At 43.5% G+C, this 12,786-nt stretch overlaps 1 protein-coding gene across 3 annotated transcripts in view; it reads right to left on the reverse strand.

Annotated features, from left to right (window-relative positions):
• Positions 1-4,247: 4,247 nt before the first annotated feature.
• The window catches only part of MUC13 (mucin 13, cell surface associated), a 29,973-nt gene continuing 21,434 nt past the window's right edge, over positions 4,248-12,786 (reverse strand). For all 3 annotated transcript variants that reach the window (XM_059476499.1, XM_059476498.1, XM_059476500.1), the window contains 8 exons: positions 12,516-12,574; positions 11,004-11,161; positions 9,577-9,702; positions 8,332-8,443; positions 7,232-7,269; positions 6,635-6,722; positions 6,201-6,402; positions 4,248-5,352 (listed from right to left, as the gene is read on the reverse strand). In XM_059476499.1, coding sequence (XP_059332482.1) covers positions 5,302-5,352; positions 6,201-6,402; positions 6,635-6,722; positions 7,232-7,269; positions 8,332-8,443; positions 9,577-9,702; positions 11,004-11,161; positions 12,516-12,574 — 834 coding nt within the window. In that variant the 3' untranslated portion in view covers positions 4,248-5,301. The remainder of the gene's footprint in view (positions 5,353-6,200; positions 6,403-6,634; positions 6,723-7,231; positions 7,270-8,331; positions 8,444-9,576; positions 9,703-11,003; positions 11,162-12,515; positions 12,575-12,786) is intronic.

The following is a 12,786-nucleotide window of genomic DNA, read 5'->3' on the forward strand; positions in this document are numbered from 1 at the left end:
CAGATGTTCTCTCTCTGCTCCCCTTGGTGTCACCCACACCAGTGGGTGCTCTGGGGGACACTGCCTGGGGCTGGGAGACAGTGTCCAGGGGACTGGGAACACTGAGAAGCAGGTGAGGCACAGCTCCTTTAGCTCCTTTATAAGATGTTTAACTTCCACCAGGAGAGGGAGGGTGGGAGCTGTTGGTCTCAGTTTGCTTCTCCTGGAGAGGAGCAGACTTTGCTCTCCAGAGGTTTCTCTTTGGAGCCTGTGTGTGAAAGGCAGCACCTTCCAGACTCAAAAGAAGCATTTTGCATTTTTTCAGTTGTCTGTTTGTGAAATTTTCCCTTTGTTTCTTTTATGAGGCCGTTTTTACACAACCAGCAGAGCCCCATGTTCAGCACCTTAGCCTGCCTCTCTTTATGAACAGCCTGGCCATAATTAGGTCATATAAAATCCACTATGTACAAATGCCACAGGCATCACCTTTCAGCCCATGCTGCTGTTGAATAAAGCAGCTCAATGCATTCAGAAGCTGAGAAATGTCCCCCTGGTCCAGGATGTCCATCCCATCCCAGACTGGTCCAGCAAGTGCAACAGGACAGACTGTCTTGGGGCCCCAGCTTCTTTTGCAGACCCTTTCTCCAGCACCTCCACTTTCTCATCCTTTTGTTAGGGGCTGCATCTCTCAAGGATGCATTTGCATCCTTGAATTTGTCTAATCTCCTTTTGAAGCTGCAGATACAGCACCCACAGCATCCTGTGACAGCAGGTTCACCAGCTGTGCCTGTAGTTTTTTTCCTGTCTGCCCTACACTGACCTTCTCTAGCATTGTGTACCCCAGATTCTGGAGGGTGTTTGGCTGCCACTCTGAGTAAGGGCTTTGGAAACCCTTTAATGATGGCTGTGCACCTCAGTGAGCCTGCAGGGTGTGCCTGGCAATGCAGCTGGGTGCCACAGCCCCCACACCTGCACCATGGGATGTGCTGCTCCTTTGGCTCCCCAGGATCAGGGCCTGGCCACTTTAACAAACACTTTTCCTGTTTGACCTCATCCCTCCTCTTACCTCAATGAAAGTGGTTTCACTTACCCTTCCTTTACTCCTGTTACCTCTTTACTCTATGTTTTCCTTTTCCTTCCAGTTGCTCCAGCTCCTCCAGCACTGCAGACTGGCAGACATGGGGAGCTCCCAACAGCTTCAGCTGTGAAAGCAGCCACAAAGTTATCACTGGCTTTCTCTGCTTCATCATCATCCTCCCCATCTGCCCTTCTATACCCTTGTAGTCAGCATTCCCACTGATTTCCTAGCTGTCTTTGTGGCTTTGGTGTATTTAAAGAGCCTTTTATCAGCAGCTAGCGCATCCTTGGCAAGGCAATGTGCAGATCTTATTTTTAGCCCTGTTTCTTTCCTGTTTAATTGTGACCTGACATGTTTTATGGGTTTCTTTGTTCTTAGACCACTTTGGGCTTTTAGAGTTGGCTTTGGGGATTTTTTTTCTGACAAGTTGCTATAAAAATCAGTGTTTTCAGCCCGCACCCCAAAACCTGGGAGAGGTCAATTTAATGCTGCTGAGAACCCTTAGTAAGCAAAGCTGTACATATTTCCCCCACCAACACCAGACACATGGCATTGAAACAGAGAGCATTACTGGGCTAAAGCTAAAAGGCTGAAGGATGGGAAATTTGGATAAAACAGCAATTGATGACTTTGCAGCTGCCAAACTTGACAAATGACAGTCCTCTCGCTGGAGTGACAGAGGAGGCAGGGCTAGGCTGGCCTTGCTGTAGACTGTGGGTCACTGAACCACAAATTACCAGCAGGATCCTCTGTCTCTGGGTTGTACCAAGGTCCAGTCACCTTCCTGAGCCTGGGTGAAGTTAAGGTGAAGTTAAGTCTCCCGTAAACCAGGAGCAGTCATGTTCACCAGGACACCTGCCTGAATCCCTCCAAGCCTCACCTGAGTTTCCCCGCTCTCCACACCAGGAGTTTCTGTTGGGAAGCCAAGGAGATGAAAACCTCTTGCCAGAGGAGAGGCTCCTTTTCCCTTACCCCTGTCCCTCCTGTTGGAAGGAACTCTGTCATTCACCTTGCAAACAGCCAGCCATCAAACTCAAGACACACAAGAAGTGAAAGGTCAAGCCCAGGTTCTTACCCCACTGCCACCCACAGCACCCACCATGCCCTCCCCTCCCACCCCACATTGCTGGAATATGCTTGGGTATATCTAAATAAATCTAGAATGGCATATGGCTGAAGCTATCCCAAAATTCCCAAGCAAGTATGTGTTGTAACCAGGCAAACCTCTGTCCCGGCTCCTTTGGCACACCCTGTGCACACATGCCAAGCTGTACACTCTCCAGAGTGACTTCTGGTCTAGGATAAAAGTTGGTGGCAGATTTGAGTGGCAGCCTCTTCCCACCTCCTCTTTGGGTCATGTGCCAGCAGGACACTCTGCCTCTCAAGGGAGAAAAGGGATGAGAGAACCCAGGGTGCAAAATGAGCTGTGGCAGATCCCTGGAGCCTCTCAGCCTGCCTGCAGGCATGTCCACACTCCCACTGAGGACCCAACTCAGCTCCTTTCCTCTGCCTACTTGGATTTTGAAGGATGTGCAGCTGAAACAAAGCATGAGTCAAGAGGCAGCAGTCATAAAACTCAACAAAGAGCTATTTTGCATGATGACATTTCCCAGAATAGTCACACATTGCTAATAGACAAACAGAAGTGAAATATCTGGGAGTTTGCCCTTTCGGTACAGAGTTCCAGTCCAGATAAAAGAACTGTAACAGCCTTTGAAATGCTAAAAAGGAGCAGGCTCACAGTGCTATCTGATTGCCCCTCCCCATGAAATGGGCTAAATGACTACTGGTAGCAGTTGCAGAAATTAGCTTTGAATTAGAGCAATGAAAATTCCTCTGCAGTTAAATGATGCAAACACCTGACAGGTTTTGCTGGTTTTATTACTAGTGATAGCACATGTCGGGATATCACACCCTCAATAAAGTTTTACTGCATGAAAGTTTCTCATTCAGCATTCACCTGCATTTCCAGCCTCTGTTGCTTTGCAAAAGAATAGGAGATAACACTTGGCCAGATTCTGCCTTTATCCCATCCATTTTCCAGTGTCTCACCACATGCAAACTTCCCCAGAGTGGAGTCTGCATGGGGTTAACAGAGTGCTGCAGACACCAGAACCTTTTCCTGCTGCTGAAAAGTCAGAGAAAAGGGAGGGAAGAAAAGGACTGAGCAGAAGGATTAGAAGCTGGGGGCATCTCCTTCACCCAGGTTATTGTGGAGACACACAGGGCTCAGAGAAAAAGGGGCAGCAGGCATGGGAGGCACATATCAAATTGTTGGGGGAGGGAGCTGGTCCAGCTTTTCTAGCCAGAGGAAAAATGGGTGTCTCTGCCTCTTGTGAGAAGTGTAGCCACCTTACCTTGCTTTGCTCCTCACAGGACAGTACTCTCAGAGGAAAAGTCAAGAAAATAGGAGCAAATCCCTCCCCATCCCATGAGCAAGGCGTCATGGGCAGTTAAACCCAGCTGAGCATGCAGAGATGCACACAGATGGTGGGCTTGGCTGAGGCCACCAGAACCTGCTCTCCTACAGACCCTGCCCATGCCAGACACTGAGCAGCCAGGTGACAGCAGCAAAGGGGACAGGAGTGAACTGGGAGAAACAGTGAAACCTCAGGAAAACAACAGAAAATGGCACCTTTTCTCACCAGGCTGAGAAAGCAGGGTCTGCCTCCTTTTGCTACAGAAGCCACATGGGAAAGATCAGGACTGTTTAGGCCACAGCTTTCCATCACTCAGCTGCCAAGTGGGAGCTGGTTTTGATCATGGAAAGACTGGAAACAAGCATCTGCATGGAATCCTGGTAATCTCTGCAGCCACATACAGTGTTCTCTGCCACTGACCCCCAAACTTGTCATTTAAGCTGAAAGACACTTCTTCTCATCTGGGCCACTAACAGCTGCCATCAGACAGAGCAGCTTGTCCAGCATTTCAAAGGAGACCCAGCTGCAGCAACTACACAGTTCCCACCAAAAAAACTCACTGAATATTGGTGCCAGTCTCACAACAATAAACATTTTAACTTCATTAATACTTAATAATATTTCTGAACTTCTGAGTGAAACCTGGGTGCTGAAACTAGTCTGTGCACACTTGTGTCTAAATTCTGCCTAAATTTTAACATAAAAACGTCTCTGGAGTTTAAAAAAAACCAAACACTTAAATCACTGGGAGGAACATAAGAAAGCCCGGGTACTGAGAAAAAATAATGTTTAATAGGAAAAGTTAATCTGCATATATAAAAGCCAAAACACAAAATACAACAGAATTAAATGATTATATAAATGATTGTGATCTATAAATATATGTACATGTGTGCAAAGAAGTATTTTATACAAATATAATGTTAATGCCAGTTAACAGATAATGCACACTCAGTAAAACACAGTAAAATATAAATTCTTTTACAGACTGATTTATTGACTGTATGTAAGAAATTTTTAAAAAACCCAAACACCAAGCTTATTATCATTCAAACATAAAGACTGGAGAAGAAAGAAAAATGCTAACACTTTCCACAGGAGCTAAAAAATGTAAAATCAATGCCATTTTGCAAGATGAAGAAGAATAGTGTTTGTTTGGAGATATTGTATCTTGCCATTGTATTGGGAAAGAAGGCTGTGGAAAAAGTCAGACAAGTGCCATTGTGTCACACAACCCATGTCAGCAGAGATCTGAACAGAATGCTTTCAGATGGGAAATATTGAGGGGTTGAGAAGAGTGAAAAAAACCTGTATCTAACACAGTAAATTGAAACAGGTCAGATTCTCATGAAAAACAGTTTTCATCTGCCCAAAGCTGTAGTTCAAATTAAGTGAGCACAAATCCAAGTGAAGCTCTGGGAACTGATGTTCTTCAGCATCACACATATTGCCTGGGCCAGAAGAGCTTTCAGAAGAGCTTCCAGAAGAGCTGAAAACCAGCTGGGTTAAAATCCTGGTATCTAGTGTGCACTCACTCTCTTGCCAATGTACTGGCCTCATTGAAGAAGTCTAATGTTTATTGGAGCACATTAGTTCTTTTAAAAGAAGTCCTCTTCTTCTCCCTACTCCCTAACATTATTCTCTTATTTCAAAGTTATCCATGATCTCTTTCAAGCAGGAATCTTCCTCTAGAAAATCTTGAGAGAATCTGGGGTTAAGGTCCTTGTTTTCTCTTCTGCTGAAGTACTGTATTGGTGAGAGGCTGTGAAACTCTTTGCTCTGACCCAGGGCTGTGGTGCTCGTCCATCCTGCTGCTCTGGTCACTCAGTATCTGTTCTGTTTCCTAAAGCCTGTGGGCTCCCGTGATATTTCATACTACAGAGAATTTTCAGACAAGAAAAGAAGAGAAATAAGTACTCACAAAGATCATCAAGTCTAACATTTGCATGAATGGCCCATACAGGGTTTGATCCCACAACCTTGGTGTTATTACCCAAACTGAGCTAATCTCAAGCCTCTGCTTCCTCTGTGGCTTCCTTGCAGAATTCAAGGATAAATCAGGAATATTTTTTTTTTTTAATATTCCTTCCACATAATGACACACCTCTGCTGACCAGGCTCCCCTGGCCACAGCAGTGCAAAAACTGTTCTGTATTATTCATGGCACTTCACACCTTTCCCCTCTACAATGCTGCAGCAGCTGCAGGAGCTCTTGCTGTGAACCAGGCAGGAGGACACAACCCCCTGGGCATCAGTCCCAGCTTAAACTGACTGTGAATCTTGCATGAGGCTGCAGCTGGGAGGTGCCACTGCAGCTCCTGTTGACTCTACAGCAGCCTAGAGGAAGCTCAGGTGGCAGCAGCCTGTGATGCTTGCAGCACACCTGTGCTGAGGGATGAGTTTGGCTGGTGCAAATATCCTATGACACAGCAGACCACTGGGCAGCCAAGCTCTTGCTTTGACCATTGCTTTTCACATATCCTTCCTGTGGCTCAAGGATGACTAGAAAGGTCTTCACGAGTGCTGATCTCTGCACTGAGGAAATTTCTTTATTAAGATAATTTTTTTCATCTGCAGCTACATTGTTGGGTGCCTTTATACCACTTTGGCCTTCTAGACCAAGGGAGGATGTACAGAGGGAAGCTCAGGTTCCAATAATGTCTGTAGCCCACAGTGCTACTGTTCAGGAATTCCATTCCCCCAGGACCATGTGAAACACTTACCAGATCATCATAATCCCTCTCTGGAAAATGATCTCTGCTTCTGGAACGCATCTCATAGGGGTTGTTGGGCTGATATCCTGGGTTTGCATGGCCAGAGGTGGTCTGGACCCTGGGGAACATGCTTGGTCTGTCATCAGTGTTCATGTCAGAATACCCTGACTGGATCAGGCTCCTCTTCTCTGGATTTTGTTTGTGCCTTGCTCTTTAGAGGACATGAAAGAACAAAGGAGATTTTAAAAGACTGTTTAGTGTGTCTTACTTTTTAAGTCCAACTTAGAGATTTGTCCACTCCCACCTTGTTTTGAATGCTCAGCTCCATTCTGAAGCATGCAACAGATTTTTACAGCATAGAGTTTTTTTTTTAGCTAGTGCAAAATCCTTATTTTGAACACACAGCAAAGCAGTTTCTATTCAACTGTAAGAAATATTCTTACCTGACTGAAATAACAGAGACTGCTATCACTAAACACAGGATAATGGCTCCAAACACTGTGCCCACTATTATAAGGATGAGTTCACTGTCTGGGGGGAAAAACAGCAAAAAAGAAATGTGTCAGCTGATAACTCACAGTGAATATTGAAAAATGAGGGGAGGGGAAGGGATTTATTTTCAGGCTCCTGGTGCTTACAACATTTTGTGGACACAGAAAGATGTAAATTAAGGATCTGCATTAAAGACCATCTCTGATGGATGGATGTTTTGACTCCAGCTCTGGGTCCTCATGCTTTGCACTGAATGGTTTTACACATAACTATAGGTGAGGGACAGGAACAACTGGGAGGATGTAGGGGTTGTTTAAGCTAGTATTGATGCTAAACTATGTAGTTAGGTGTCAAATAGGCTCTTCCCATGCCCTAGGCACATAGGACAACAGAGAAATTTCACTTTCTTTTCCCCTAACATAGTCCTTCTATAAATGAAGAATGGTGGCACCCCTAAAGGTTACCACTTTTTTGTTATCTCAGACAGATTAAGCATTACTAGGTATTTTTCAAGACTATAATTAAAAATCAGAAATTCTTATACTTACTGTCAGTGCATTCCTCCCCGGAGTAGCCCACTGGACAACTACAGAAGAGAAAAAGGGGAAGGATAAACAGAAAGAAAAAATGATCTTTAGAGTCCCGTTTAATCCAAACCATTCTATGATCACAAAACAATAATATATTTCACCCCTTTATCAGCAATTTCTCCACAAATTGTGTTCCTTACAGGTTTCCTCTTTACCCTATCTTACTGTTACTTGCATTAAAGTGAAACAATCTGAGATTTTTCAGAGTGATTGGTGATCTTGGCACTTAAAGTTTCAGGATCTCAGTCTGAAAAATGTTAAAAGAACCTAATTTTTCTAAAGAACTAAACTCTGCATCTTGGAGCCATTTAGAATTGCCATGCAATGCCTTTAACAAAAGCCTCAGCATAAGGTCTGTAAGGACAGGCAACTCTACCTTTCTCTCATAGTAGTTTCTGATATTTAAAATATATCAACTTTATGGTAAGAAATGTTCAATTTGCAGCAATAATAACAACAAAAAGAGCTGAATCAATGGATATGGGGAGTGAGTCTCCCTGTTTATCCACCAGAGCCGAGCACAACCAGTCACTCACTTGGCCTCACCAGCAAACACCCTTGTTCTGTTCTGATCCTGAGCTGACAGAAATAATTTCAGAGAGGAAACGAAGCAGGAATTAAGGTCTGAAAGTTATTGGGAAACAGTCCCCACTGGTAGCAGTGCAAACATTGCAGGGACTGGAGGCACATCTTGCTCTTATGCCTGTTGCTTACTAAACACTTCAGCAGAGCAGCTCCCATGCTGAGCCAAGCTGCCAGAGCAGCTTGTGTCATGTGATGAAGGACTTTGTCCTTGTCCCTGACTCAGGGGTGACCTTGGGTCTCCTTCCTCTCCTCCCAGGTGTTATGAGTGCACACAAAGGACTAATGCCAAGGAGTGAAAATGCCCCAACTTGTGACACCACAGCTTGTGACACCCCCTGCCCTGCCCCTGGGCAGCTCTCCGATTCACGTTCCTGCAGCCTGTTCTTCTGGCCTGCAGCTGGCCCTGTGGCAGATGTTCTCCTCCCCTGCCCTCACCTACAGCACAGGAATGCAATAAAAGGATGAATACTCACGCCACACATTCTCCAGCCTCCCTTTTGAAGTTAATCATACATCTGCATGTTGGACCATCTTTTTCTTGTATACAGTACTTGTGTTTTGCTGCAGAGCAGTTTGCACTGCAAACTGTATTTTCAGGGAGAAAAACATAAGTGAATTGCAGGTAGAAGATCATTTTATTGCTCTAAACACACACCCACCCCTCTCCTGTGCTTTAAAGCATCCAAATGGCTTTTTCAGAACTGTACCCATGTAAAGCAAAAACTGGAATGTAAAATCACAAAATTAGAAGTAAACAGGCTGTGTTCAAAACCATCCAACTTCATGAAAAAGGAAATCTGGCTAGGCTGCATCTTCCATAGGCAAGCAATGGCCTGAAGTTTGATCTCATAGCAGATTATTTGTATGGCAAACTGTATCAGTTCCAGTCAGGCATGGGACCACAAAGGCCTACACTGGATCACATCTCACTGGGACTTATTGTAGCCAGCTTTCATAGCTTTATCTTGGATTTTTGAATTATTTTTTTATTTTTCTTAAAATCTTACATGTTAGACTTTTTTTTTTTTTTTTTTTTTACTTCTGTAGTGTAAAAGTTTTAGTTTCCATAGGAAGAAAAGAAGGTATTTCTAAGAAAATTAGGTACATCACAGGGCTTTGGAGGGTAGCTAAAATATAAACAGAGCACTCACTTAAAGACTCAAAACAAGAAAGTAAATAAAACCCTAACAACTAACAGTTTCCAAAAATGACAGAAATAATTCTTCTCACAAATGCCTGTCTAAATCCAGGTAATGCAAATCTAGAATTATGAACGAGAGACAGAGCCTTAACAGGTTATTGTAGTGCATCATGAGACTTCCAGTTCTGTCAGCTTTCTTCAAGTAACCTGTAGAATTTATTCCCAAATTATGTCCTAGCAGAGAAGGCTGTGAGTATAGGATTCAATTTGTTCCATCCTTTACCTGTTTAGGTTTCAGTTCTTACCAGGACTCTTAACAGTGCATTTAAGGACTTGCCTACTCACTGGTTTCAGTGATGATTTTATCAAGTTTTAATAATTTATTCTGCTGGAATAAAATTATAGATTTGTTCAAAGTGAAATGTGAGGATGTGTTTTTATGGTTTTCTTAACAGGACGCACACTTCCTGACTTTTAGAGGTCAGCACATTTGCCCAGCACCTTTCTCAAAGAGGGACCAAGACAGGGAAGAAGCAGATCAGTCTTTCAAGGATAGAGAAAGCAGCAAGGCTCTTACCTGGACAAGAATAATCACTCCATTTTGTCTTTTCTAAATCAAGTTTGCATTTGCATTCTGGAAACCGTTTCTCTTCACACTCTGTGGTTTTAGGATCACATTCATAAAAGTCACAATGTTTTGCCTCTTTAAAAGAGAAACAGGGAGAAAAGTTGAATACCCTTTCATAGAAAGCAGTGCAGCTGCCCAGTAAATCATAAACCAATTATTTAATAATTCTAAATAGAAAAAAATTATAACTCTTTTTCTTGGGACATCAATATTTCAGACTGTCAGACCAGCCCTTTTCCCCTCCTTGCTCTTAATAGTTGTGGTCCTGTTTCCATCACATCTTCTGACCTTTTGTTTCTCAGCCTCCTTCAACTATCTCCAAACCTTCCTGGCTCCAGTCCATGAAAAGAGACATTCTTCCTGTAAGTTCATATTCTGAAAACTAACTTTTGGACTCACTTTAAAAAAAAAAAAAAAACAAAAAACCAAACACAAAAAAAAAAAAAAAAAAAAAAAAAAAACCCAAACAAACAAACCAAAAACCCTACAGAGAAAAATCGTAACTGTTCTCCCAGTTTTTCCCACAGCTGAGCTGTGAGACCCAGATTCTATACCGTTCTAGGCAGATATAAATGTTTATGGGCTTGCACTTATTTCATGAGCAGCATTAGTATCCTGTTTGCCCAGTGTGTTGCTCTTTAGATCCATGTCCTTGTGGTGGGAACGGTTTAAAGACCTCAGTGCATGGCATGCTGTAGAGGGATGTGACTGCACTGGTGCCTTGGGAGCTCCCAGTGGTTTTCTATTTCCTTCTCACAGCTGAGGATACAGTCACCTTCACACAACAAACTCAGGCTTTAAGCCATGAAATGGACTCTTTATTATTAGCTATGCCTTTTTAAAAAGCTGATTTCAAAACAGGAACTTAAAAAAAAAAGAAAAAAATCCTTATTTTAATTTCAAACTCTTTCTCCCAGTATTATACCTTTAATAATGCAAGATTATTGGTTTACATCAACAAATGCCTTAGCTCATTAGCTAATCAGTGAGGCCTCAAGTCTAAAGAGAGTTTCATCCTATTTTGCCAGTAAAATACTGGCTTATTCTCAGATGCATAATATATATCTGTATATATTTTATCCTGATTTTTCCCACTTCTTAACACTCAGCAGGTTAAAACCACCATGCCATTGCTTACCAGGGAAAAATATTTACCTTTTCTTCTTTACACAGGGAGTAGGAAGCCTTAATAAGACAAAAGAGACTAGCACTGAATTGTTGACTCATCGAAATTACCCGAGATTGAACATTCAGCTCCTTAAAATCAACAAGGCTTATGATTTGATGGGCTCCTATGCCCACAGAAATCTTCCAACCAGGTTTTAAAAGTCTCTGTTTCTGCTGATTAGCTGCTTCCCTAGCAAGGAGTTACATACCCTGATAAGACATGACAAAGGACTGGTTATTGTTGACTGCAGCTCTTATTGCATCGCTAACTGTAGCTTCATTTTGATCTGATTTGTCTGAGAACAGGTTTGTCACTGTGACATTCAGTCCTGGACCAGAATTTCTGTTTTCACTCCGGTTTAGAGATCTGAAAGGGACAGACAGGACCATTTTAAAGTCTCACATAATCCATATAGCAAGCTAGCAAAGCTACCTAGATGCAAGCTAGATGCAAAGATGAGAGAAAATCTGCCAAATCTCCCTCCCTTCCCCCATAAAGTAGGTAGTTGCCAAGAGACCTGAAAATGAGTGTAAGTCTTGCTCAGGAATACATTAACAGCCATCTTTCCAGTAGGTCCAGGTGTAAATAGGTAACTGCTGGATTTAATGATAACAGCACTGCTGCTTTGTGTGCTTTTGATGCAGAACTAGCATTTTCTAGCTGGGTTAACCTCAAACCAGCTGCAATGTGGAGAACCTCATCTCTTAGACCCTAACTTCCATCAGCCTGTGGGTTTATCCAGGCGTGACGTGGAGAACCCACCCTGAAGGGAGGTGAGGATAATTCAGGGTGTGACCACCATGAATGCAGACAGGGCTGTTTGCCATGTAGAGGTATCTGTGCAGGCTACACACTACCTGGGTTGGGTTCAGCTCACGGCAACCTCCCTGGTGTGAGGTGGAGAGCAGCAGTGACTTCCCTGTTCTTCATCTAAACCTCCTGCTGCCAGGATATGCACACAAACATCCCGCAGTGGCAGACTGCTGCATTCCTTGAGGTGTTACTGTGCCCCACGTCACAGCTGCTCTGCTGGAAGTTACTGCCCCACAGCTCTGTTAGGACAACATTCTGCTTAGCTGCTTAATCCCTGGGGTGCCCTGGGAGGGTTGACATTGTGTGCTAGCATGCCAGGTTTTGCTTCATAGGGGTTAGGAAGCACAGAGGAGCTGGCAGAGCTCTGGGGTCAGTACCTTGTGACAGATGGGGATGGGGAAAAGAGACATCTCACAGGGTCTACCTAGACCAGCAAGGGACCTATGCCCACAGCTACACCACAACCCATTCAGCAGCATCTTTGCTCAGCCTGCCATCAGGAGACACCAACAAATGCACAATAAAATACATTTGTTATGCTTCTGTAACGAGGGTTTTTAAATTACGCTGGGACTCCAAGCTGGGTGGCATTCCCAATGGTCACAGGAACTCAGAGTTAACTGTTAGAATTTCAGACATGTCAGATTTCACAGGGACTGCTAGCTACAGCACAGTGCTGCATCCTACATGGTGCTAGCAGCAGGACATACAGTGTGGGGCTGCCTCAGCCTGCCCATTTCACAGAAACACTGGGGTAAAAATGGGGCCAGCATCCCTCCTTTATGGGGAAGCATTCTGAGCTAAACTCATCCCATATTTCTTATTGAATTGAGAACTTCACAGGAAACAGATTAAAATGAGGTATGTGGAAGTATGTAGTATGCAAAAAACAAACCAGCAAACTTACTGAATTTTCTTGATGACAGTTTCTACATATCCTGATAGATTTTTGAAGGCCTCCTTAAACTATAAAAGAGAAAGAAATTGGAGTTCAAGGCAAGCAGACACATAGCCCAAAATCATATGAACCACTGAGGCTTCAGCAGTAAAGTTTTTATACAGAATATGCTACTATAGGCACAAATAAAGGAAGGTGATGTGTTATATCCACCAGGAAAGGCATTGCAGAAGAGGAACAGTGGGGTGGTGCTCTAGAATATGGATGGGAGGGCAGTGGA

The sequence above is a fragment of the Ammospiza nelsoni genome, chromosome 7 (assembly GCF_027579445.1).
Source record: "Ammospiza nelsoni isolate bAmmNel1 chromosome 7, bAmmNel1.pri, whole genome shotgun sequence".
NCBI classification, from domain to species: domain Eukaryota; kingdom Metazoa; phylum Chordata; class Aves; order Passeriformes; family Passerellidae; genus Ammospiza; species Ammospiza nelsoni.